The sequence below is a fragment of the Amblyraja radiata genome, chromosome 28 (assembly GCF_010909765.2).
Source record: "Amblyraja radiata isolate CabotCenter1 chromosome 28, sAmbRad1.1.pri, whole genome shotgun sequence".
In the NCBI taxonomy this organism is placed as follows: domain Eukaryota; kingdom Metazoa; phylum Chordata; class Chondrichthyes; order Rajiformes; family Rajidae; genus Amblyraja; species Amblyraja radiata.
This window is the reverse complement of record NC_045983.1, coordinates 30,734,152-30,761,908: the sequence shown is the minus strand read 5'-3', so window position 1 is coordinate 30,761,908 and position 27,757 is coordinate 30,734,152. Positions and strand designations below refer to the sequence as shown.

The window sequence follows — 27,757 nt, the reverse complement described above, 5'->3', positions numbered from 1 at the left end:
TTGGTCCTGCTGGGGGTCCACAGCCCCCTCCTCACCTGGCAAACCAGGTGGGGGAGACGGTTTAGTCGCCGACTATCCGACCATGGGGCAGGTAGCACGGGATTACAGGGTACCCGTGGCGGGGGGAAGAAGGAATGGTCAGTGTGGGACAAGTCTTTGATGATATTGGCTGCTTTCCCGAGGCAGCGTGAATTGTAGATGGAGTCAATGGTGGGAAGTTTGGTCTGGGCGATGGACTGGACTACAGGACGTCTACAACTGCCTGCAATTGTTTTGTGATCTTGGACGGAGCTGTTCCCAAACTAAGCTGAGATGCAGCCCGACAGCAAACTTCCCCCCTCACTCTCACAAGGAATGGCTGCATCCAACTTCTAAACTCAATACTCCGTCTGAATAAAGGTATTCTGAAGGCTTAAATGAGAATTGCAGTAATTTTAATTTATAAATTCATCATATTGTTTATTTCAACTTCAAAGCCAATATGAATGACCATAGTTACAAACACTCCAAGAGTTTTTTAACCCATTTATGATAGGATGACTGTGTTACTCACACAACCACATTTGGAGGTCAACGTTGATCATAGAAGCATAGAGTGATACTGGATGGAAACAGGCCCTTCAGCCCAACTTGCCCACACCGGCCAACATGTCCCAGCTACACTAGTCCCACCTGCCAGAGTTCGGCCCAGATCCCTCCAAACCTGGCCTATCATAAATGCTGGGATAGTCCCAGCTTCAACCACCTCGTCTGCCAGCTCGTTCCACCCACACCCACCACCCTTTGAGTGAAAAAGTTACCCCTCAGATTCCAATCAAATCTTTCCCCCTTCATTGTAAACATATGCGCTCTGGTCCTCGATTCACCTACTCTGGGCAATGGAGACTCTGTGCGTCTACCCGATCTAATTCCTCTCATGAGTGTCTCCAAGAAGGTGGTGCTATGTTGCCTTCTCGAACCACTGGAGTATGTTTGGTAAAGGCACTCCCATGCTAGTGCTGGGCAGGGAGTTCCAGAACTCAGACCCAATGCCGATGAAGGAACATCATAAGATCATGGGATAGGAGCAAGAATTAGGCCATTTGGCCCATCAAGCCTACTCCGCCATTCAATCATGGCTGATCTATCTCTCCTCCTAACCCCATTGTCCTGCCTTCTCCCCATAACCTCGGACACCCATACTAATCAAGTATCTATCTATCTCTGCCTTAAAAATATCCACTTGACTTGGCCCTCCACAGCCTTCAGCTGGCAAAGAATTCCACAGATTCACCACCCTCTGACTAAAGAAATCTTTCCTCATCACCTTCCTAAAAGAACGTCCTTTAATTCTGAGGCTGTGACCTCTAGTCCTAGACTCTCCCGCTCAGTGGAATCATCCTCTCCACATCCACTCTACCCAAGCCCCTCACTATTCTGTACGTTTCGATGAAGTCCCCCCTCATTCTTCGAAACTCCAGCGAGTACAGGCCCAGTGCCGTCAAACGCTGATCGTATACAGTCATAGAGTGATACAGTGTGGAAACAGGCCCTTTGGCCCAACTTGCCAACATGTCCCAGCTACACTAGTCCCACCTGGGTCTATATCCCTCCAAACCTTTCCTATCTGTGTGTTAGTATGATGAAAGGTTTTCAAGTCGGGAAGATATGCAACTTGGACCGGAACCTCAGGCGTGGTGTTTTCAAGTACCTGTTGCCCGCTGCCTTTCCTCAATGGTCGAGGCTGTGGGTTTACAAGGTGCGGATGGATTAGCCCAGCACATAACTGCAGTGCAGCAACGTTTGTATAGCATTAATACTTGTTACAATTAGTTCAATGTGAGGTTGGTGAAAGATTATAATACACATCACTCTCTATCACACAGAGGCGTTTGGTTTTAAAGAAAAGCCACCGTGCTTTTTTGTTTGCAACCGTACTGTATCAAGTTCAAAATATAATTCACAATGTGAGATAAAAAAATTAAGTAGATAAAAATCCAAAAGATATATTATGTATGACAATTGAACCGCATTGAATTCCATATTAATTGAATGTAAGCACTATCCTGGCCAATCGTGCCTCTTTGTCATGGAGTTGTGGAACAGGCCATTTGGCCCAACTTGCCCACCACGGCCAACATGTCCCACCTGCCTGCGTTTGGCTCATATCCCTCCAACCTGTCCTGTCCACGTACCGAAAGCTGGAGTAACTCAGCGGGACGGGCAGCATCTCTGGAGAGAAGGAATGGGCGATGTTGCGTTGTCCATGCACCTGCCGTTATCCGTTTTTTTTTCCCGTCAGTGAATCCAAGCCCCGGTTCCGTGATGGAGAGATTAACGGCCTTTTTTTTTTTTAGATTTTCTTTTCTTTCTCCCTCTTCCTTCCCTGCTGGGCTGAGGAAGTCGCTCCTGAGAAGTCGGTAGAACAGCACGATGGTCATCACGGTCATGACGGCCATCCCCGCGCTGCCGATGCCGTACATGAGGAGCGGGGATGTTGTCCCGGTTGAGGCCAGCAGCGGGTCATCCAGGCCAGCGTGCTGATGCGGAACACCACGTACGTGCCCAGGTTGACGATGCTGTTGAGGGTTGAAGGCGACGGCTCGGTGCATGTTGCCCATCAGAGTGATCTGCCTCAGGTGCAGGAAGATGGAGTTGATCTCACCAGCAGGGCGACCACGGCAAACACCACGTAGCGACAGAGGCACACGGAGATGCCGAAACAGCCGATCACCTGGGCAGCAAAACAAACAATATTTCACATCAGGGCAAGTGGGAAACAAAATGGGGGAAATTGGGAAAATGAGAAATTTAAATAAAAAAAAAACCCTAAAAAATACTCATAGTTTGTAGTTTAGAAGATTGAGAGGCAGGAAATATGTTCTCAATGTTCGGGGAGTCCAGAACCAGGGGCAACAGTTTAAGAATAAGGGGTAAGCCGTTTAGAATGGAGACGAGGAAACACTTTTTCTCACAGAGAGTTGTGATTCTGTGGAATTCTTCGAGCCAGCACCGCCATTCAATGTGATCATCCACAATCAGCACCCCGTTCCTTCCTTCTCCCCATATCCCCTGACTCCGCTGTCTTTAAAAGCCCAATCTATCTCTCGCTTGAAAGTATCCAGAGAACCGGCCTCCACCGAGGCAAAGAATTCCACAGACTTGGATATGGGCCAAATGCGGGCAGGAGGGACTGGTGTAGCTGGGACATGTTGGCCGGTGTGGGCTAGTTGGGCCTAATGAGCCTGTTTCCACGCTGTATGACTCGATAACTCTATAATCTACTCCGCCATTCAATCATTGCTGATCAATCTTTCCCTCTCAATCCTATTCTTCTGCCTTCGCCCCCTTACCCAGTGACACCCGTACTAATGTTAGAAATATTGGAAATCTGAAAAAAAAAATTAAAATGTTGGAATTGAATTGAAAGATAGCGTGTGGAAACAGGCCCTTCGGCCCACCGAGTCCACGCCGACCATCGATCACCCGTTCACCCTAGTAGCACGTTATCCTGCTTTCACATCAATTTCCTGCACGCTACAGGCAATTTACAGTGGCCAATTAACCTGCAAAATGATAGAAACAAGGAACTGCAGGTGCAGGTTTACAAAAAAAAATACACAAAGTGCTGGAGTAACTCAGCGGGCCGAGCAGCATCGCAGGAGAACATGGATAGGTGACGTTTCGGCTCAGGTCCCTTCTTCAGTCTGAATATTGTCAATGAATATTGTCCCATCACTTAACACCGAGTATTTATCTGGTTGTTTTGTCTTACTGATACTAGTTTTTTTGAAAATGGAACCAATGTCAATTATGCACTGTTAACTCTTCAATAGTTAAGTCACAAATCCGCCATCGTACCCTGGTGGACAAGGACCAATATTTAACAATGGGGAACCCTTTAAGAGCCCTATCTAGCTCTCTCTTGAAAATATCCAGAGAACCGGCCTCCACCGCCCTCTGAGGCAGAGAATTCCACAGACTCACAACTCCCTGTGTGAAAAAGTGTTTCCTCATCTCCGTTCTAAATGGCTTACCCCTTATTCTTAAATTGTGGCCCCTGGATCTGGACTCCCCCCCAACATCGGGAACATGTTTCCTGCCTTTAGCGTGTCCAAACCCTTAACAATCTTACATGTTTCAATAAGATCCCCTCTCATCCATTAAAATTCCAGAGTACACAAGCCCAGCTGCTCCATTCTCTCAGCATATGACAGTCCCTCCATCCCTGGAATTAACCTTGTAAACCTACGCTGCATTCCCTCAATAGCAAGAATGTCCTTCCTCAAATTTGGAGACCAAATTGTAACTTAAATTCTCTTTAATTCCTGGAACAAATAATGAAGCATTTAAGAAGCATTAGATGTCCAGAATGTAGATGGGTTGTTCTGGAAGAACAGATTGAAAGGCCAATATTCTGTAATGAAATCAATGCAGTAGTTAGGGTTTGTAAAACTGTTAATTAATAACGAACCAGGAGATAAAATACCAAACCGTTCAGTAGATAAACATTGGAATAAATACTTTGGAGAGGGCAGTGAGTTCAAAAGGACTTGATACCACCAAGTGACACACAAATGCCAGCAAGAAGGTCCATGGACAGTTGCAGTGAAACAGGATTATAACAAGGAAGGGTTAGCTGCTATGAATTAGGATCCATTTAATGTTGACTCCCAATTGAATTACAATTGACTCACAATCTTATTGAAACATATAAGATTATTAGGGGTTTGGACACGCTAGAGACAGGAAACATGTTCCTGATGGTACACAAAATTGCGGAGGAAACTCAGCGGGTGCAGCAGCATCTATGGAGCGAAGGAAATAGGCGACGTTTCGGGCCAAAACCCTTCTTCAGTACAATATTTAAGTCTGAGGTCCTGTAAGAAGGTTTTCGGCCGGAAACGTCGCCTATTTCCTTCGCTCTCATAGATCGCTGCTTGTGCACACCGCTGGTTCCCCAGCAATTTTGTGTACCTTCGATATTCCAGCATCTGCAGTTCCCTTTTGAACAACATGTTCCTGATGTTGGGGGGGGGTCCAGAACCAGGGGCAACAGTTTAAGAATAAGGGTAAGCCATTTAGGAGATGAGGGTAAAACTTTTCACAAGAGAGTTGCGAATATGTGAAATTTTCTGCCTCAGAGGGCGTGGAGGCCAATTTTCTGGGAGTCAAGGGATATGGGGAGAAGGCAGGAACGGGTGTGCTGATTGGGGATGATCAGCCATGATCACATTGAATGGCGGTGCTGGCTCGAAGGGCCGAATGGCCGACTCCTGCACTCTATTGTTTATGTCAATAATTGACTCCAATTGTATTAATCTCTATATTTTTCCAGCTGGTCCAGCGATCCCCGCACATTAACACTATCCTACACCCACTAGGGACAATTTTTACATTTACACCAAGCCAATTAACGTACAAACCTGTACGTCTTTGGAGTGTGGGAGGAAACCAAAGATCTTGGAGAAAGCCCACGCAGGTCACGGGGAGAACAGACAGCGCCCGTAGTCAGGATCGAACCCGGGTCTCCGGCGGCTGCATTCACTGTAAGGCAGCAACTCTACCGCTGTGCCACCGTGACCGCCTCCTCCTGCCTCTGGCAATAATGGTGTGAAGATGGGTCTCGACCCGAAACGTCACCCATTCCTTCTCTCCAGAGATGCTGCCTGCCCGCTTTCAGACAATTGTTTGACCCTCGCTGAAGCAGAACGTTTGGCGATAGATGATATTATTGGGCTGTATTCACCTCTTTACTGTGCCTCCTTGATGCAGCCCTGTCGCTGAATGTAAATGCAGATCGGAGATAGCTCATTGCAGTGAATACTGAGAAGACTGGGCGGCACGGTGGCGCAGTGGTAAAGTTGCTGCATCACAGCGCCAGAGACCCGGGTTCGATCCTGACTATGGGGCTGTCTGTGTGGAGTTTGTACGTTCTCCCCGTGACCTGCGTGGGTTTTCTCCGGGTGCCCCGGTTTCCTCCCACACTCCAGGTTTGTAGGTTAATTGGCTTCGGTAAAACTGTACAGTGTCTCTTGTGTGTGTAGGATAGTGTTAGTGCGCGGGGATCGCTGTTCGGCACAAACCCGGTGGGCCGAAGGGCCTGTTTCCGCGCTGTAGCTCGAAACTAAACCGTTACGGTGTCCATAAAGGAATTCAGCCAAACTGGATGGCATGTGGTTCCTTACTGCCGCCTGGAGATGAATTGAAGATATACTGCAAGGTGGCCGGCACTAAATGTGGCCATCCTTAACGTTCGGGGAATGAGAGATCGATAAAGATCCTGACTTTGTAAGAAGGAACTGCAGATGCTAGTTCATACCGAAGAGAGACACAAAATGCTGGAGTAACTCAGCGGGACAGGCAGCATCTTTGGAGAGAAAATATTCCAGGTGTTACCAGGCAACTGAGCCGTCCCACCACAACTGGTGAGCAGTCCTGAACTATTATCTACCTCATTGGTGACTATCTTTAATCGGACTTCACTGGCTTTACTTTGCACTAAACGTTATTCCCTTACCATGTGTCAATGCCATGATTGTAATCATGTATTGTCCATCCACAGACTAGTCAGCTCGCGACTAAAGCTTTTCACTGTACCTCGGTACACGTGACAATCAACTAAACTCAAACTGAAACTGAAGGAATGGTCGACGTTTCAGGTCGAGATCCTAACTTTCAGATCCTAACTTTGCTGGGTTTAGAGCTTCTAGTGAATAGAATAGCAATCGAGAACTGGTGGATGACACTTATGGTGCGATATAGTCGGAGTGGCTGGAGGTAAACATAGATAGGACAGAAGAAAAATGGCAGAGGATTGGTTGAATGTCGATAATGAAGTGTGTGCGTTGGTGATCAGCCCTCTGAAAGAGAGATTGTGGAGATGGTTCGAGAAGCAACAAGATGACAACGGACATGCTGAAGAAGAAATTCTATTGAAGCATGTATCCAGCTGACGAAAAGACTGAAACAAAGGGCCTTTATTACAAAACAAGATACAATGTCTATCTGTGTAGGAAGGAACTGCAGTTGCTGGTTTAAACTGAAGATAGACCACACAAAATGCTGGAGTAACTCAGCGGGACAGGCAACATCTCTGGAGAAAAGGAATAGGTGACGTTTCGGGTCGAGACCCTTCTCGACCCGAAACGTCAACCATTCCTCCTCTCCAGAGATGCTGCCTGTCCTGCTGAGTTATTCCAGCATTTTGTGTCTAACAATGTCTATCGATTTGATTCAAATAAAATTAATTATAAAGAACATACATAAAGGCTGTACAAAAGCTGGAGTAACTCAGTGGGATCAGGCGGCATCTCTGGAGAAAAGGAAAAGGTGACGTTTCGGGTCAGGACCCTTCTTCAGACCGTGCTTGAAGGAAACTGCTTTGGAACAGTGGTTGAAGAAGATGGTTGAGGGGACTGGTGAGGAAGAACCGAGCATAGATAATCCACATCCCTCCTCCTCCTCCGCCTCTGATATACAAGTTCCTGTTGAGCCTGATGTAATCTTTTGTCTTTGTTTAGTATATTATCGGGTGTATGCAACTTTGTAAAGAATTTGACCAACTGGGATCCGTAGGGTCCCTGTCAGACGGGACGCCTCGTCTCTCCAACGCAACCCGTTCCCCAACGCAATATTGCACCACTAACCCGTAGCCCCCACCGGAGGCCGTGGTTTCCAAACTCAACCCGTTGCCAAAACGTAACCTTCCAGCACTCGCCTGCCTCCCCCAGCACTTCCCCTGCCTGCCAATTGCAATAGCAATTCAACCCTCCCTCTCCTGTTGAAGCACCTGCTGCCAGGAGCTGGAGGTCAATGTTGTATGATGGCAACATTGGTGCAAACGTCGGGTGGAGGACTGTGATATCCCATTCAGATGAAAACGTGGTGGAAGCACAGAGGTTCCTGTATTGCAACTTTGTATCGAAGTCTGTTGGAGCTGGTGCAGCACGGATTTAACAGTAAAAATCTTGTTAAAGTTGTTTTTTTTAAACCTTTAAATATCAACAACTTGTGAAATATACATAAAATCTGAAGGAAACTTGATTAGAACCGACGACGGGAAAAAGCTTGAGTAAGATTCATGCAAAATATTTTGTGCTAATGTGTACCGTTTTAGCACAGCTTCTCGAGATCACAGATAGACAACAAACAAGCAGAGTCTTTTAATAGTATATAGATTTTGATAAGAAAAAAATGTTTCTGCCCATGTTGTGAAGCTTTCATTCCCACAAACCTTCTGTGAGAAATGATATAGATGTTCCCCGACTTACGTCAGGGTCACGACCCCGGACCCTTGTGGAAGTCAGATGTCCGCAGGGGGAAAACCGGAAAGTAGTATATTCACGAGGAGTGCAGGTGGGAGCTCTGACGCGGAGACCACACTCCAAAGACGTACAGGTTGCAGGTTGACACAAAAAGCTGGAGTAAACTCAGCGTGGCAGCCAATTCCTTCTCTCCATAGATGCTGCCTCACCCGCTGAGTTTCTCCTGCATTTTGTGTCTACCTTCGATTTTACCCAGCATCTGCAGTTCTTTCTTAAACATTAATCTAAGGCACATCTCTCCATTGGGGATGTTCAGTGCTGTGTAACTAAGCATGTGAGAGCTTCCCCGTGCCAGGCACAAGACCTGGTTCTTCACGCTGCTCTACAGGGTACTGGGTCGCTGCGGGCAGAGCAGAAACAAATAAATGTCTGTTACGGATTATAAATTGTACACGTAGTTTATAATCATTCATTCAACTTCTTCGTGAAACCGGGGTCAAATCTCTTACACAACAATGAGGCTTTCATGATAAGAAAATCAGTTTGCAAATTAATTTGTCTCCCCCCCCCCAACTCTCACCGTGACTCTGTCTAGAGTCACAGAACTAACTTGAGCGCGGTAGGGAGTCTTCACGTTTCCATGATAGGCTGACAATGGATAAAACATGTCAAACCAGCGGATAGACACAAAAAACTGGAGTAACTCAGCGGGACAGGCAGCATCTCTGGGGAGAAGGATTGGGTGACGTTTCGGGTCGAGACCCTTCTTCAGACTGACGTCAGTGGGGGGGGGGGGGGAGGGAAAGGAGACAGATAGACAAGGAAGTGTGAAGGTGTGAAAAAGGGGCAAAGGGAATGGAGATCAAGGAAAATGTAGAATAGATCATTGTTAGTTGGGAGAAGGTGACAACGTAGCAAACGGAGATAAAATGGAGTCGGAGACAGTAAGACTGGTCGGAGAACTGGGACAGGGGAGGGATGGAGAGAGAGGGAAAGCAAGGGTTACTTGATGTTAGAGAAGTCAATGTTCATACCGTTGTGGGTGTAAGCTGCCCGAGTGGAATATGAGGTGCTCAAACCAGAGGAGTTCATGTAAACACAGTCATGATATTCAAACAACCATGGCGGCCTTCTGTAAAGAATGCATGAGGTTACACGTTAACCCTTCAGATATAGTGATGCCTTCACGATTCTTCCGGCTACACAAAACAGATACCCAGACAGGTAACTCACACAAGGTTAGTATACTGACATGCGTATTAGCAAACACAATGCTAGCTTTTATTTCAAGAGGACTAGAATAGTCCTTGAAAGGTTGAAAGGGCTCAGTAAAGATTTACGAGGATGTTGCCAGGACTAGAGGGTGTGAGCTACAGAGAGAGGTTGAGTAGGCTGGGTCTTTATTCCATCGGGCGTAGGAGTATGTGGAGATCTTATAGAGGTGTACAAAATCACGAGAGGAATAGATCGGGTAGATGCACAGAGTCTCTTGCCCAGAGTAGGGGAATCGAGGACCAAAGGACATACAGTAGGTTCAAGATGAAGGGGAAAAGATTGAATAGGAATCTGAGGGGTAACGTTTTCACACAGAGGGTGGTGGGTGTACGGAACAAGCTGCCAGCGGAGGTAGTTGAGGCTGGGACTATCCCATCGTTTAAGAAACAGTTGGACAGGTACATGGATAGGACAGGTTTGGAGGGTTATGGAACAAGTGCAGACAAGTGGGACTAGGGTAGCTGGGACATTGTTGGCCGGTGTGGGCAAGTTGGACCGAAGGGCCTGTTTTCACACTGTATCACTCTATCAGATTCAGATTCAATTTTAATTGTCATTGTCAGTGTACAGTACAGACCACGAAATGCATTTAGCATCTCCCTGGAAGAGCGACATAGCAAATGATTTGAATAAATAATAATAAGTGTCCGGGGGGGGGGGGGGGGTGATTGGCAGTCACCGAGGTACATTGTTGAGTAGAGTGACAGCCGCCGGGAAGAAGCTGTTCCTGGACCTGCTGGTTCGGCAACGGAGAGACCTGTAGCGCCTCCCGGATGGTAGGAGGGTAAACAGTCCATGGTTGGGGTGAGAGCAGTCCTTGGCGATGCTGAGCGTCCTCCGCAGACAACGCTTACTTTGGACAGACTCAATGGAGGGGAGTGAGGAACCGGTGATGCGTTGGGAAATTTTCACCACCCTCTGCAATGCCTTCCGGTCGGAGACAGAGCAGTTGCCATACCATACTGTGATGCAGTTGGTAAGGATGCTCTCGATGGTGCAGCGGTAGAAGTTCACCAGGATCTGAGGAGACAGATGGACCTTCTTCAGTCTCCTCAGGAAGAAGAGACGCTGGTGAGCCTTCTTGATCAGAGCTGAGGTATTGTGGGTCCAAGAGAGGTCATCGGAGATGTTGACTCCCAAGAACCTGAAGCTAGAAACACGTTCCACCTCCGTCCCGTTAATGTGGATGGGGGTGTGCGTGCCGCCCCTGGACTTCCTGAAGTCTACAATGAGCTCCTTGGTCTTCTTGGAGTTAAGGGCCAGGTTGTTGTCAGCGCACCATGCTGCTAAGTGCTGGACCTCCTCCCTGTAGGCCGACTCATCGTTGTTGCTGATGAGGCCAATCACCGTTGTATCATCTGCATACTTGATGATGGTGTTAGTACCATGTACAGGTGTGCAGTCATAGGTGAAGAGGGAGTAGAGGAGGGGGCTCAGCACACAGCCCTGTGGAACGCCGGTGTTCAGGGTGAGGGTTGAAGGGACTATCGCAACGTTTAAGGAACATTTAGACGGGTACATGGATAGGGGTTTAGAGGGATATGGGGCAAATGCAGGCAGGTGGGACTAGTGTAGATGGGGCATTTTGGTTGGCATAGGCAAGTTGGGCCAAAGGGCCTGTTTCCATGCTGTATATCTCTATTTCGATATCTAAAAATACATATATACTGATTGGAAACAGTTGCAGAGATACAGACAAAGACAAATAAATATTTCCAGATATTCCAGATAAATAAGTAATTCTTGGAATTGCATTGAATTGGACTGAAAACATTTTATTTCCGGCAAATGTATTATACGTTCACTAGGCTGCCTAAGGGAATTTCCCGGGGCCCCACAGTTTCCTGTAACAAGAATGAAGCGATCATTATGAGTCAAGGAACAACATATCATCAGCTGCCCTGCTTCAATAACTGCAGAGGAGAAATATCCATCAATGTTATTGCCTCCTATACAAGACATGAACAGAATAGATACGTTCCTTACATGGACAAGGAAGGAATGAATGAATGAACGAATGAATACTTTATTGGCCCATGTGACAGGTCACAGTGAAATTCTTTGCTTGCATGACCAAGGTATGCAAATAGTCGCCACATAAAGGCCACTGACAAAGTTACTAGTTCCCCCCGTGCCAGATCCCCCCTCCTTCACAGTGGTCGCCCCATGCCGGGTCCACCTTTGTTCCTTCCTATGGCAGCGGCGCTCCTCGCTTCCACGTGGTCCGTCCTCGCCTTGTCAGTCGGCCGCGGCACCGACCTCTCCACTAGCGCTTGCTGGTCCTCTCCTGAGGCCCCCGTGGTGCGAACCTGGGCCCCAGCCGCGGGCACTCCGACGACCCTGGCTCTGACCCCGTGGGGGGAGGCTCCTCCGACCGACCTGCGGGACCCCGGGCAGGCTCCAACCCGGGTTTCTCCGCGGTCATCCGGGAGGCATCGAGACTACGGCGCCTCGATAAAATAATCTGGCCGCGTTCCCAGTCCGCAGCCACGGCCCAGCAAGATAAGACAGATTTAGAGGGATATGGGCCAAATGCAGGTAGTGTAGATGGGGCATGTTGGTCGGCGTGTGTAAGTTGGGCCGAAGAGCCTGTTTCCACGTTGTATGACCTCATGACCTATGACCTATGATGCTAACTAAAGGCTGAACATACCATCTGTACAATACCTCTGACACCTCCCTCCCTTCTCTCTCCTCCTCCATGAGCTCTCTGTCCCCATCACAGGTGACAGTCTATAGACTGAGGCGGTCACGGTGGTTCAGCGGTAGAGTTGCTGCCTCACAGCGCCAGAGACCCGGGCTCGATCCTGACTACGGGTGCTGTCTGTACGAAGTTTGTACGTTCTCCCCGTGTCCTGCGTGGGTTTTCTCCGAGATCTTTGGTTTCCTCCCGGTGTGTAGGTTAATTGGCCTGGTATAAAATGTAAAATTGTCCCTTGCGTGTGTAGGATCGAGTTAATGTGCGGGGATCGCTGGTCAGCGCGGGCTCGGTGGGTCGAAGGACCGCTGCAACTCATTCATTCCTTCATTCATTCCTTACCACCCAAATCAAAACGTGAAATGAATGCTAACATTGCATTGCATTCCTTACTACCAATTCAACTTGCAAATGAACCTTTTGGGGGAATCCTGCAGCAGCACTCCCGAGTCCCTTTGCACTTTGAAATATGATCATTTCCAGCCCACCAGTCCTGGCAGGCACTTTTCTGTGTACACTCTTAATCTCTGCATGTCCGTGGATATAAAAACACTCCCACTGTGGCGGGGAAGTCAAGGCAGGGAGAATGCACTGCCAATTTCCACAGCTCCGCGTTCGAACCAGATGCCAAATCAATGAGGAGCCTCTGCATTGCAAAATCTACAAATAACAAAATGTAACCGCGAGTTCAACAGGATGTGCAAAATGATTAACGACTCGAGCATTTCTGCCAGCTTGGAATTATTCAACGCATTCCCTCAGTCAGCCCCCAGCTTGCATTCCCCAAATTTACCCAAGTTTCCAACGTTATCAAATCAAAAACCCTGGTTTGACGAATGAATCGTAAACTGGTGGCTCAGTGGTAGAGTTGCTGCCTCACAGCGCCAGAGACCTGGGTACGATCTTGACCACGGGTACTGTCTGTACGGAGTTTGTGCGTTCTCCCTGTAACCTACGTGGGTTTTCTCCGGGTGCTCCGGTTTCCTCCCACACTCCAAAGACGTGCAGGTTTGTAGGTTAATTGGCTTCGGTAAAATTGTAAATTGTCCCTAGTGTGTGTAGGGTAGTGTTAGTGTGCGGGAATCGCTGGATGGGGCGGGCTCGGTGGGCCGAAGGGCCTGTTTCTGCGCTGTATCTCTAAACTAAACTAAAGTAGTGGAGTTGCAGTATAAATATTGAGTTTTGGAAATCTACACACAGACACTCCCAACATTTGACAGGGGAGGGTGTTCACCGTTTTCCGACCAGCAACATATTCCACAACATCTGGCCAGCAGATTTTTGTTAATTTCTGGCTCGCTCGTCACAGAATTTTACGCAAGTTTACATTTTTTTTGTCTTATTGGTTTTCATTCTCAGACGTGATGGTGGGAGAGTACGAACTTCAGGATCAATGGAATAGGAATAGGAATACTTGTGACTAAGCACAGTGAGATTCTTTGCTTGCATACACAATGTATACGAATAGTAGCCACCTACAGCGCTGACATTGTTACAAAGCACGCTGGCCGCCCCCCCCTTTTGCCCCGCTCCCCCCACCGCATGAGTTCCCCCAAGCCGGGTCCCCATTGTCCTTCCCCCCCATTGTTCATTGTTCTTCCCCTGTCCCCCCCCATGCTGGGTCCTCCATTGTTCTTCCCCCCCCCCCCCCACGGTGGTTCTCCATGCTCTCATTAACGGGGTCGACCGTCACCACGGCCGAGGGCCCATCGTCGCGAGGCTTCACCGTCAATCCAAGAATCCGTCAATCTCCAGTTTTAAAATTCCCATTGACGTGGCCTCCACAGCCGCCTGTGGCAATGAATTCCATAGATTCACCACCCGCTGACCAAAGAAATTCCTCCACATCTCATTTCTAAAGAAACGTCCATTTACTCTGATTTACATCGGTGAGACCAAGCGTAGGTTGGGCGACCGTTTCGCCGAACACCTCTGCTCAGTCCGCAATAACCTACCTGACCTCCCGGTGGCTCAGCACTTCAACTACCCCTCCCATTCCCAATCCGACCTCTCTGTCCTGGGTCTCCTCCATTGCCAGAGTGAGCAACAGCGGAAATTGGAGGAACAGCACCTCATATTCCGTCTGGGGTCCTTGCGTCCCTATGGCATCAACATTGAATTCTCCCAATTTGGCTAGCCCGTGCTGTCTCCTCCCCTTCCTTAACCCTCTAGCTGTCTCCTCCCACCCTCCCATCCGCCCGCCCTCGGGCTCCTCCTCCTCCTCCCTTTGTCCTTCTTTCTTTCCCCACCCCCTATCAGTCTGAAGAAGGGTTTCGGCCCGAAACGTCGCCTATTTCCTTCGCTCCATAGATGCTGCTGCACCCGCTGAGTTTCCCCAGCAATTTTGTGTACCTTCGATATTCCAGCATCTGCAGTTCCCTTTTGAATACTCTGAAGATATGACCTCTGGTCCTAGACTCTCCCACTAGTGGAAACATCCTCTCCACATCCACTCTATCCAGGCCTTTCACTATTCAGTAAGTTTCAATGAGGTCCCCCCCCTCATCCTTCTAAACTCCAGCGAGTATAGGCCCATTGCCGTCACACGCCCATCATACGTTAACCCAATCGTTGCTGGGTATTTTGAACACCACCAGTTTCTTCTTGTTTCTTGGTTTCCTGGTCCTTCAAAAATATTCCGTGGAATTTAAACTGGAGGTGTCGGAGGGTGGAATTAGGCAAAAAAAGGTTCTTGGAGAAAACGAGCGACCTTAAATTTAATTGTGTCTGGTTGGGTAACTATGGTGTGGTAGTTAGACCATCTGGAAAGGCCAAGTTGGTTGGTTTCATAATCGTGGAGAAAAATTATCTTTAATTGTCAAGCAGAATTGTAGAGATTAAAACAATGTCATGAACTGGGACCAACTGGTTTAAAAAAAGTGTAGTATGTCAAAATAAACACAAATCTGTATCGATATGGCATATTTCATAACCTTAGTACATCCCAAAATGACTTACTGCTGTCAATCACACTTGTTATGTGGCTTTGTAATAAATGAGGAAGTTCTTGCCTTGTTTCCGTGTTACAATGAAGTCTACAGGGCAAGATCCCATAATATAAACCATACACAAAAAGGTCCCAAAATTGCAACTTGATTATGGCCAGGAGAACAGTTTTCTAACTCCTGGGCAGCAGAGTGGTGCAGCTGGTAGAATTGCTGCCTTACAGCACTAGAGACCCGGGTTCAATTCTAATCTTGGGAGCTGCCTGTGTGGAGTTTGCACACTCTCCTTGTGACCTCCGCTCCGGTTTCCTCCCACATCCCAAAGACTTGCGGGTTTGCCAGTTAAGCAGACTCTGTTAATTGCCCCTCTTGTTTAGGGATCGGATGAGCAAATGGGGCAACATCAAACTAATTTTAGTACATCCCGAACACCTCTGCTCGGTCTGCATTAACCAACCTGATCTCCCGATGGCTCAGCACTTCAACTCCCCCTCCCATTCCGAATCTGACCGCTCTGTCCTGGGCCTCCTCCATGGCCAGAGTGAGCACCACTGGAAATTGGAGGAGCAGCACCTCATATTCCGCTTGGGCAGTCTGCACCCTAGCGGCATGAACATTGAATTCTCCAATTCCCGGTAGCCCTTGCTGTCACCTTCCCCTCTCAGCTTTCCCTCAGTCCTCGGGCTCCTCCTCTTCCTTTTTCCTTTCTTCTCCCCACCCCACATTAGTCTAAAGAAGTGTTTTGGCCCGAAATGTTGCATATTTCCTTCGCTCCATAGATGCTGCTGCACCCGCTGAGTTTCGCGCCGACCAGCGATCACCCGTACACCAGTTCTATCCTACACACTGGGGACAATTTACAGAAGTCAATTAGCCTACAAAACCGCACGCCTTTGGAGTGTGGGAAGAAACTGGAGCACCTGGACAAAAACTCACGCAGGTCGCAGGGAGAACGTACAAAAACTGCGTATTTACAGCCAGGATCGAACCCGGGTCTCTGGCGCAGTGAGGCAGCAACTCTACTGCTGCGACACCTTGCTGCCTGGTCAGCAGCCTTACATGCAGATCAAAGACTGGAAAAAAAATCCCAAAAAACCCAAAGCTCCATTTAAATCTCAGACTCACCACACGACATTCTCCATGGAACCCGAGTTTACTTTAGTTTAGCTATTGAGATACAGCGTGGAAACAGGCCCTTCGGCCCACAAAATCCGTGCCGACCAGCAACCCCCTTACACTAGCACTAGCCTATACACCAAGGACAATTTACAATTTTTACAGAAGCCAATTCACATACCGTACATGTTACAGTTCTCTCTGCGCTGTTAGACAACAAACCACATTAGTCACTACAAGAATGTACCAATTCCTCTTTATTACGCAAGCGGGAGTGAAAGAACATCCACGAGTATGGTTACATCAACATTGGCCCTCGTGGTCCCAATCAATTGTATTGTGCACAGACAGTACCTGATTATTCACTGGTAGTTAATCACACAGCCAGTACATTCCTCCACCAGTTCTTATCTTGCTTTCAAGAGAGTTAGATAGAGCTCTTAAGGGCCTGTCCCACCTAGGCGACTCTTTAGGTGACTGCCAGGGACTAGTTTCACATGGAATTCACTACAACACCTGGCAACAACCTACGACAGCAAAAATTATCGCCACTGTTGCTGAAAATTTTCCAACATGTTGAGAATTTTGCAGCAGTCGCTTGTAGTCGCCCAAAAAATCGCCTAAGTGGGACAGGCCCTTTAGGGATAGTGGAGCTAAGGGATATGGAGAGAAGATTAGATTAGATTCCTTTATTGTCATTTAGACCTTTCGGTCTAAACGAAATTATGTTGCCTGCAGTCATACACAGAACCAATAAAAACAAAACATACAATAAACACAAATTAAACATCCACCACAGTGAGTTCACCAAGCACATCCACACTGTGATGGAGGCAAAGTCTTAGTCTCCGTCTCTTCCCTCCTTGTTCTCCCTTCGGCGATCGATCCAGGCCGGAGATGCCGCTCTCCAGTCCAGCGGACCTCCGTGGTGATGTCGCCGCCGCCGAAAGCCGGAACGCCGTCTCCGCTCCGAGACGGCCCGCCACAGCATCAGCTCCAGGCAGCCGCCCCAGCTCCGGGTCCCGCAGTCTCCGCTCCGGGCCGCTGCCCCAGCTCCGGGTCCCGCAGTCTCCGCTCCAGGCCGCTGCCCCAGCTCCGGGTCCCGCAGTCTCCGCTCCAGGCCGCCGCCGAAAGCCAGAACGCCGCACCAGCAAGTCGGGCCACCGCTGCCCCAGCCCCGAAGACGGCCAGCCTCTCGTTGGTGAGTCCTGGCTGGCTCTGCCTCCGGAGCCTCGGGGTCAGTCGCAGGTTGGAGGCCGCCAGCTCCGCCATTAGGCCTCAGCGCAGACGGAGGCAGAGAAGGGGGATACGACACGAAAAAGTCGCATTCCCCCGAAGGAAGAGACAGAGAACATGTTTCACCCCCCCCCCCCCCCTCTAACACAACCCAACAAACTAAAACTTAACCAAAACAAGACAAAAAAAACAACAGAAAAAAGTAAAGACAGACGGACTGCAGGCGAGCCGCAGCTGTTAACAGCACCGCCACTTCCGGAATAGGGAAGTGGGGTACTGGCTGTGGCAGGAACGGGGTACTGATTGTGGATGATCAGCCATGATCACATTGAATGGCGGTGCTGGCTAGAAGGGCTGAATGGCCTACTCCTGCACCTATTGTCTATTGTCTGGATCAGACTTGTCTTTCTGTGTAGTCTGGTATTTTTAGTCACAACACCTTGCGACTGTTTCTTTTGTCATGCACGACATCGCAGTTCCAGCTAATCACAGCATTGTACCTTGCTCCCACATATTTCTTGCATGAGCTGTTCCTCTGCACCTACACCCTTAAAGGGCCAGTCCCTCTTGCCGATTTTTTCGCCGACTGCCGTCGTCGTTGACTGACGTATATCAGGGTCGGCGAAAGATTTTGAACATCTCAAAATCCAGCGGCGGCAACAAAAACGTTGCGACACTTGGGGAAGCACCGCGTGTCGTCACGCCGCGACTTTTTCGGTGACTTGATACGTCAGTCAATGATGCCGGCAATGGCCGATAAAAATCGCCAGGTGGGACAGGCCCTCCCTCAACCCTTTCAGTTCTAAAACTCTTTCATACAAACCTGTACGTCTTTGGAATATGAGAGGAAACCGGAGCATCCGGAGAAAACCTAGGTGGTCACGGGGAGAACATACAAACTCCGTACAGACAACACCCATGGTCAGGATCAAACCCGGGTCTCTGGCGATGTAAGGCAGCAACTCTACTGCTGCGCCACCGTGCCACCCCTAAAATGAATTGTTAAATTGTTAAAATCTTGAATTGTTAAAATTGTTCTTCAAATTTCTTTTAAAGAAAGAGCCCAATGTAACAAAAAAGTTACCCCCCCCCCCTCCCTCCCTTCCCCTCCCATGTGACATTACATCTTTCAAACATGTTACTTTCCTTGTTGCGACACTTGGGGTAACACCGCTTGTCATCACCGAGTCTGAAGAAGGGTTTCGGCCCGAAACGTCGCCTATTTCCTTCGCTCAATAGATGCTGCTGCACCCGCTGAGTTTCCCCAGCAATTGTGTGTACCTATGTTACTTTCCTTGGTCATTTCCTGAAATTCTGGTTTAACTGCATTTTGGTCAATTAGGATGGAAAAAATGGAAGGAAATGAGCCCGGAGTAAAAAGAGAAGCAACAGGAACAAGGAGTTTTTTCAAGTTATCTACAAGCATAAACTCCACGGTCTCCATTCTTCATCCTATACTTCCACAATTAGAATAAGGGGTAAGCCATTTAGAACGGAGACGAGGAAACACTTTTTCTCACAGAGAGTTGTGAGTCTGTGGAATTCTCTGCCTCAGAGGGCGGTGGAGGCCGTTTCTCTGGATACTTTCAAGAGAGAGCTAGATAGGGCTCTTAAAGATAGCAGAGTCAGGGGATATGGGGAGAAAGAAGGAACGGGGTACTGATTGTGGATGATCAGCCATGATCACATTGAATGGCGGTCCTGGCTTGAAGGGCCGAATGGCCTACGCCTGCACCTATAGTCTATTGTCTATTAGTGGAAACATTCTCTCCACATCCACTCTGTCCAGGTTCTGTATTATACTTGCATTTACACTGATTATTAATCACTAACGTGCTGTGAATAAACTTGGATGAATAATTCCATTACATTATAACAGTCGTTGTGATGAATATACATGAATATAAAACGAAGATAGACACAAAAATGCTGGAGTAACTCAGCGGGACGGGCAGCATCTCTGGAGAAAAGGAATGGGTGATGTTTCGGGTCGAGACCGTTCCCCCATTCCTTCTCTCCAGAGATGCAGCCTGTCCCGCTGAGTTACTCCAGCTTTTTGTGTCTTAAATGGCTCCATTGCAAATCAACCTCTGGCGTAGGTAGGTATGGAATTGATAAGCAGGCGAGAGAGAGATTAGCTACAAGGAAATAAGTGGAGGAACGTTATGTTACTCTGACAGTTCACAATGACTTGACAGGCCAATGGCTCTCACCCAATGCGCTAAAGAAATATGAAACAACTTTAGTTACATCCGCATTCTATTCATTTGTGCTTTTGACGACCTACATTTTATAAATCCATACACGCTCTTGTTAGTCAACTCAAATTTCTAAGTTCCCAGCCTGTCCATTCCTAAGTATAAAATGTCAATAATTTCCACAACACAATTGTTAAAATTAATGAAAGAAAGGAAAGTTTTTTTCTATTTAACAAAGTCATGGAGTTATACAGCCTGGAAACAGGCCCTTCGGCCCAACTTGCCCATGCCAGCCACTAGTCCAGCTTACCTGCGTTTGGCCCATATCTCTCTAAGTCTAAACCTATCTCACCCTGTCTAAATGTTTCTGAAACATAGTAATAGTACCTGTCACAACTACCTCCTCCGGCAGTTTGATCCATACACCCACCACCCTTTGTGTGAAAAAGTTGCCCCTGATATTTCTATTAAATCTTTCCCCCCTCACCTTAAACCTATGTCATAGAAACATAGAAACATAGAAAATAGGTGCAGGAGTAGGCCATTCGGCCCTTCGAGCCTGCACCGCCATTCAATATGATCATGGCTGATCACCCAACTCAGTATCCTGTACCTGCCTTCTCTCCATACCCCCTGATCCTTTTAGCCACAAGGGCCACATATAACTCCCTCTTAAATATAACCAATGAACTGGCCTCAACTACCTTCTGTGGCAGAGAATTCCAGAGATTCACCACTCTCTGTGTGAAAAATATTTTTCTCATCTCAGTCCTAAAAGATTTCCCCCTTATCCTTAAACTGTGACCCCTTGTTCTGGACTTCCCCAACATAGACAATAGGTGCAGGAGTAGGCCATTCGGCCCTTCGAGCCAGCACCGCCATTCACGTAAACAACCACCTGAACTGCAGTTTGAAGCCTCCAGCTATTTACTGCCAAGTTGGAATTGCCTTCACCATATTGCACAGGGTTACCGAGAAGGACATGCTGGGTTACTCCAGCACTTTGTGTCTTTTTTTGAAAAGCAGCATCTGCAGTTCCTTGAAGAAGGTTCTCGACCCGAATCTTCACCCATTCATTACCATGGGCGGAAATCCAGGGGGGTGGGGAACGGGGATGTTCCCCCCATGCTTTGAGAGGTGGGGGACATGTTGCAACAAAACCGAGGCCGAGTTGCAGCCACAACGCCATCACAGCCTCCGATTTCAGCCACCTCCGAGTGGGAGGAGCCATCTTGTTGAACGGCTGCTAGCCAGCAGCCGTCTGTTTTAAATTCGTTTTATTTATAGTTTTTAGTGAGTCCTGTTTTTTTGTTTGTAGGGGATATGGTCTTTTTAATGTGGGGGGTAGGTGTAACTATATTTTTCGGTCCCTACCTGGTCGGTGTGGCAGCCTTTTCTCCGGGCTGCCCGTCGACCCGTCCTCGTGGCCTACCAGCGGGCTTGGAGCACCGTTTCCTGGCGGGGACCGCCCAGCACCTCGGCCTCGGCGGCGGCACAGTGTTGGAGCGCTGGAGCGGAGCGGGCGTTGCCTTGCCTGGGTCGCCGCGCTGGAGCTCTGGCGAGCTGGACCGCCGAGAGCAACATCTCCGGGCTGCGGGTCTGCGGAGCGGAGAGGCGGCGGAGCGGAGAGGCGGCAGTGCGGAGAGACGGCGCCGACTTTTTCATCGGGAGCCTGGGAGCTCCAAACCGGCGCGGCCTTGTCGGCTTCGGCAGCCGCGGGCTCCAACCAGGAAGCGGCCGTTCCAAGTGGCCCAGCCGCCGAAAGGACTCTCCCGACGTCGGGGCAAGACCACCCGGTGAGAACGGCCAGGGACATCGGGCCTCCGTAGAGGCAATTGCGGTGGCCTCAATAGGCCTGACTTTGGGGTGAACATGGGGTGGGGACTGGACATTGTGCCTTCCTCCACAGTGCTATCCACTGTGGGGGGATGATTTTTTTGTCTAATTTGTAGTCCTGTAGGTCTGTGTCCAAGATGGCTGCCGTGAAGAGAGAGTGGACGCTGGCGCGCTTTGGCTGCCGCTGCTCTCTCTTCACACTGTGTTTTTGATTTTCTGTTTTTGGATTGAATTCTGTTTTTAATTTGTGTCTCTGTGATGTCTTTATTACTTGTTATATTCCGATTATATGTTCCGATTACTATGTAAGGTGTCATTGAGATGTCTGAAAGGCGCCCATTAAATAAAATTTATTATTATTATTTATTACCTCCGCGATGGTACATCCACAGGTTCTGCCACCGGAGCCCTCAAGGTCGACTACAGTTGGAGGCAGCCAGCTCCTGGAATCTAGCAGTCCGGGTCTGGCTGCAGTTCCCAGGTCGCTAAAACTAATTGGAAAAAAATTGCCTGCGGGCCGCATGATTTCGGGTTACGGGCCGGATCAGGCCCGTAGGTTGCCAACCCCTGTCCTAGAGGTTAGACCTCATTGTGTGTGTGTCCCCCCCCCCCCCCCCACCCCCAATGTTTTAAAAGTGATTTAAAAAGTTCTCTCCAGAGATGCTGCCTGTCCCGCTGAGTTACTCCAGCATTTTGTGTCTATCTGCAGTTCCTTGTTTCGAACTGTAAATATATAATAAGCGCAAGGAAACAAAATGATTACAATCACGGTTCATTCATCTTTCCCTCTCAGAATTTTTTTTAAAACAGATCAATTTACATGTGCAGACACCTTCTGATGAGTTGCGCTGGATGGCTGCAAGTCATTGTGTGCATATTTAGAGACATCTTACCACAGAATGATGGAAAAGTAGCTCCCAGGAATGTTGCCACCTCTGGTTCCGCAGCATGTCTGTAAAGTCATGGACAAAATAACCTGCAAGTGGCAAATAAGAACGAGTTTAAAATTTGCGATTCTTCATCCACAGTTCTTCCCCCTGCTACAACACGTTCTTCATTCTCAATGAATGAAGGGGTTAGTTTTGTTTAATTTAGTTTAGAGACACAGCACTGAAACAGGCCCTTCAGCCCACCGGGTCCGCGCCGACCAGCGATCTCCACACATTAACACTATCCTACACCCACTAGGGACAATTTTTTTACATTTACCAAGCCAATTAACCTACAAATCTGGACGTCTTTGGAGTGTGGGAGGAAACAAAAGATCTTGGAGAAAACCCACGCAGATCACGGGGAGAACGTACAAACTCCGTACAGACAGCACCCGTAGTCAGGATCGAACTATAAGACGTCCTTGGTGTGTGTAGGATAGTGCTAATAGAAACATAGAAAATAGGTGCACCTGCGTGGGTTTTCTCCGGGATCTACGGTTTCTTCCCACGCCTCAAAGACGTGCAGGTTTGTTGGCTAATTGGCTTTGGGTTAATTGTACACGGTCCCCAGTGTGTGTGGGGTGGTGTTAGTGTGCGGGGGTCGCTGGTCTGCGCGGACTCGGTGGGCCTAAGGTCTTGTTTCTGTGCTGTATCTCTAAACCAAACTAAACTAAAAGTTCTAAAAATACAGCAGCCCTGTTCAGTGTAAATAAATGAGCCCATTTCATCGAAGACATCTGGGAACAATTCAGTGGGATATACATTTGAAAAATGTCAAACATTACAAGATTCCTTGGCATCCAAGTTTCCAACCCACTCTTTGCTTTCAAACAGCAACAATTATTGTAGCATATTGAATGGTTGTCATATTTGTTATCGCCCTATTCAAAGGCACCAAAACTCATAAAGTACATTTTTAACTGTATGTGACTGTTCTTCTGTAAGTGCAAGAGAATGAAAGAATTTGAAGCAAACAGAACCTTTTGGTATTTATAGTAATGCTGACCTTTTTGTTTTGTTATTATTAATGTTTAGTGTTTTCTGAGTCATTCGTAACTGTCACTGTATGTCATGTTGTTACTTGTGGGCGGAGCACCAAGGCAAATTCCTTGTATGTGAATACTTGGCCAATAAACTTACTTACTTACTTACTTTAGGGAGTGCAGCGTAGGTTTACAAGGTTGATTCCCAGGATGGCGGGACTGAGTTATGCTGAGAGAATGGAGCGGCTGGGCTTGTATACTCCGGAGTTTAGAAGGATGAGAGGGTATCTTATTGAAACATGTAAGATTGTTAAGGGTTTGGACACGCTAGAGGCAGGAAACATGTTCCCGATGTTGGGGGAATCCAGAACCAGGGGCCACAGTTTAAGAATAAGGCGTAAGCCATTTAGAACGGACACTTTTTCTCACAGAGAGTTGTGAGTCTGTGGAATTCTCTGCCTCAGAAGGCGGTGGAGGCCAGTTCTCTGGATACTTTCAAGAGAGAGCTAGATGGGGCCCTTAAAGATAGCGGAGTCAGGGGATATGGGGAGAAGGCAGGAACGGGATACTGATTGTGGATGATCAGCCACGATCACATTGAATGGCGCTGCTGGCTCGAAGGGCCGAATGGCCTCCTCCTGTACCTATTGTCTAACGTTAAAAAAGTTGACACAATAACGATGAGCAAAAAGCTGTGTAACATCCCCCCAAATGACTTGTTTCGCTTAGTATTAGTTTAGTTTAGAGATACAGCATGGAAACAGGACCTTCAGCTCACCAGGTCCGTGCCGACCAACAATCACACCGTATACTAGTTCAATTTACAGAAGCCAATCAACCTACAAACTTGGAATGTGGGAGGAAATGGCAGCAACCGGAGAAAACCCAGGAGGTCACGGGGAGAACGTACAAGCTCTGTACAGACAGCACCCATAGTAGGGATCGAACCCGGGTCTCTGGTGCTGCAAGGCCGTAACTCTACCGCTGCGCCACTGTGCCACACATATGCCTGCTATGCGTGAAAATTGGGTTGGAATTTGGCATCCAATGGGGCTGTTGAAGTCACAGAGCTATACAGTATGGGAACAGCCCTTTGGCCCATCTTGTCAATGCCGGCCAAGTTGTCTGACTGGGTTGGTCCCATTTACCTGCATTTGGCCCACAGCCTTCGAAACCCTAAACCTGTCAACAATCTACCCAAATGTAGGCTCAGGCACAAATGTCTAACCATGAGGTTGACGGACTAACTGCTGATATCTGCGCGCCCTGTACATCTTGGTCAACGTGTTAGATATAGTCAAGTCAAGTCAAGTCATCAAGGATCCACACCATCCTTGCCACACACTCATCTCCCCGCTACCTTCAGGTAGAAGGTACAGGAGCCTGAAGACTGCAACGACCAGGTTCAGGAATAGCTACTTCCCCACAGCCATCAGGCTATTAAACTCGGCTCGGACAAAACTCTGAACATTAATAGACCATTATTTGCACTTTATCAGTTTATTTATTCATGTGTGTGTATATTTATGAGATGGTATATGGACACACTGATCTGTTCTGTATTCATGCCTACTATGTTCTGTTGTGCTGAAGCAAAGCAAGAATTTCATTGCCCTATCAGGGACACATGACAATAAACTCTCTTGAACTTGAACTTGAACTCTTACTCGTCACGTGCACATAAAGTGCAGTGAAATGAACATGCCCGTTATATATATATATATATATATATATATATATATATATCCGTTATATAGCTCCTAGGGCTAACGGAACCAAAGGGAAAGCAGGGACGGGGTACTGATTCTGGATGATCAGCCATGATCATATTGAATGGCGGTGCTGGCTCGAAGGGCTGAATGGCCTCCTCCTGCACCTATTTTCTGTGTTTCTACGTGGCCTAGGTAGAAACTAGTATCGACAAGACAACAATGTCTACTTCAGGGGTCATTTTTGTGTAATGGGTTAAAGTAAACCAATTTTTGCTGCTCCAATGTAAATTTAAAATTTTTTTTAATAACATATAGGAAGAATTTTTGTTGTGGTTGCAAATCGGCTAATAGTACGTGTAAAAGCAGTGCCAGAGTCCAATTACACAGTCAAATCAACAGGGCATATGTAATGACAATGATGCGCCGACTGTTTTTGTTGTTGTGTAACTCAGCGTAGTATAACACTAGGATTACATCAGTCAGAGGAAGGGCACCACGCTACTGGCTTCTCACTTCCCTACACGTGGATCTGCACTTACCTATGGAGACCGACACCAGGCAGTGGGAGGAGGGGGAGTAGGTGCCGATTAGATCCTGCGCCATCCGAGGATGCAGGTAAAAACTGGAAAGTGGGGAGTGAAAAAATAAAAGTTGGAAATCAGCAAAATATTTATTTTTAAACTCCACTGTCCAAAGACCTACCCAGCGCATTATCTCAAGTGAGACTTGCCTCCGTGATTTTGAATGGGAAAATTCATAGTTTAAAGCTAGACATAAAATGCTGGAGTAACTCTGGAATTTAGAAGGATGAGAGGGTATCTTATTGAAACCGTTGTTAAGGGTTTGGATACGCTAGAGGCAGGAAACATTTTCCCGATGTTGGGGGAGTCCGGAACCAGGGGCCACAGTTTAAGAATAAGGAGTAAGCCATTTCGAACTGAGATGAGGAAACACCTTTTCACACAGAGAGTTGTGAGTCTGTGGAATTCTCTGCCTCAGAGGGCGGAGGGGGCAGGTTTTCTGGATACTTTCAAGAGAGAGCTAGATAGGGCTCTTAAAGATAGCGGAGGAGGGGTATATGGGGAGAAGGCAGGAACGGGATATTGATTGGGGATGATCAGCCATGATCACATTGAACGGAAGTGCTGGCTCGAAGGGCCGAATGGCCTACTCCTGCACCTATTGTCTATTGTCAACAGGACAGGCAGCATCTTTGGAGTAACTCAGCAGGTCAGACGGGTAAGGTGTGGAAACGACGGATCAAAGCAGATGGGAATAAGGAAATGTTGGATGGTTCGTTATTTGCTACGGGGAAGGTGACAATCAGGCTCAGCAGGACAGGCAGCGTCTCTGGAGAGAAGGAATGGGTGACGTTTCGAATCTGAAGAAGGGTTCAGATTTACTCCAGCTGAGATACTCCAGCATTCGGTGTCTATCTTAGGTTTAAACTAGCCTACGCATGAAATCGGTAATATCTAATCATTCGGTTAAATCACCAGATAGTTTGCGACGGTAGACAAAAAAAAATGCTGGAGAAACTGAGCGGGTGAGGCAGCATCTGTGGAGAGACGTTAAACATCGTCTATTCCTTCCCTCCACAGATGTTGCCTCACCCGCTGAGTTTCTCCAGCATTTTTGTCTACCTTCAATAAAATTTAATCAATCAACCAATCAATCAATCAACCTTTATTGTTCAAAAGGGAACTGCAGATGCTGGAATATCGAAGGTACACAAAATTGCTGGGGAAACTCAGCGGGTGCAGCAGCATCTATGGAGCGAAGGAAATGTCCTTCGCTCCATAGATGCTGCTGCACCCGCTGAGTTTCCCCAGCAATTTTGTGTACAATCAACCTTTATTGCCAGGGTACACAAAAATGCTGGAGAAAAAACCTGTATGGTCATCTTGCAAAGCAACAGTTGTACAGTTCAAAATGAGAAGACGTTTCCCAGGGAAGACCAGAGCATCGCACATAAAACTTCACATCAATAAAAACTCTTGACTCGACTCTGAGCTTGCGACACTCACCAGAGGAGGGCCCAGGCCCCTGTCACCACGCTGTGCACCAGGGAGGTGCAGATGTTTCTCCATTTCCAGCTGTTTCTCTGGGCAGACTCGGGCATGGGGAGCAGCCTCGCCGCCCCGTTGATCAGCGCGAAAGCCGCTACTGAGCCGCCGACGATGAGCAGCGCGGGGTTGGAGTCCATCGCGGGGCTCCCCGGCTCTGTCTGCCTGTCTGAATGTCCCGGGGTAGTGGCTCCACACATGCTGCCTGCCTGCCTCCTGGCCCCCTCCCGCTGAGTTACTCCAGCACTCACTCTGTGTCTGTGTCTGTCTTCAGGCAGCCCCAGTTCTGGGCAGGACCAAAAAAAATCAAAACGACGGGGTTGTTGATTGTTTCGGGAGAGAGGGTGGGGTTGGAGTCGAGTGTTATACAACGCTAGTGTGTTATACAACGCTAGTGTGTTACACAAGTCAGAACCAACCCAACCCTCAACTCCCTTCGTCCGCCCGTGTATACCCACACTGGCACCCAGCGCTGGGACACAAAGATCCTAGAGGAGCTTTGCTGGGAACTCTC

At 48.0% G+C, this 27,757-nt stretch overlaps 1 protein-coding gene across 1 annotated transcript; it reads right to left on the bottom strand.

Annotated features, from left to right (window-relative positions):
* Positions 1 to 1,749: 1,749 nt before the first annotated feature.
* tlcd2 (TLC domain containing 2) lies at positions 1,750 to 27,757 on the bottom strand. The gene is given in 9 exon segments (XM_033046400.1): positions 1,750 to 1,765; positions 2,167 to 2,471; positions 2,473 to 2,491; positions 2,493 to 2,566; positions 2,568 to 2,644; positions 2,647 to 2,713; positions 22,444 to 22,526; positions 25,717 to 25,799; positions 27,205 to 27,757. Coding segments are annotated over 9 exon segments (963 nt in total). The 5' UTR covers positions 27,444 to 27,757.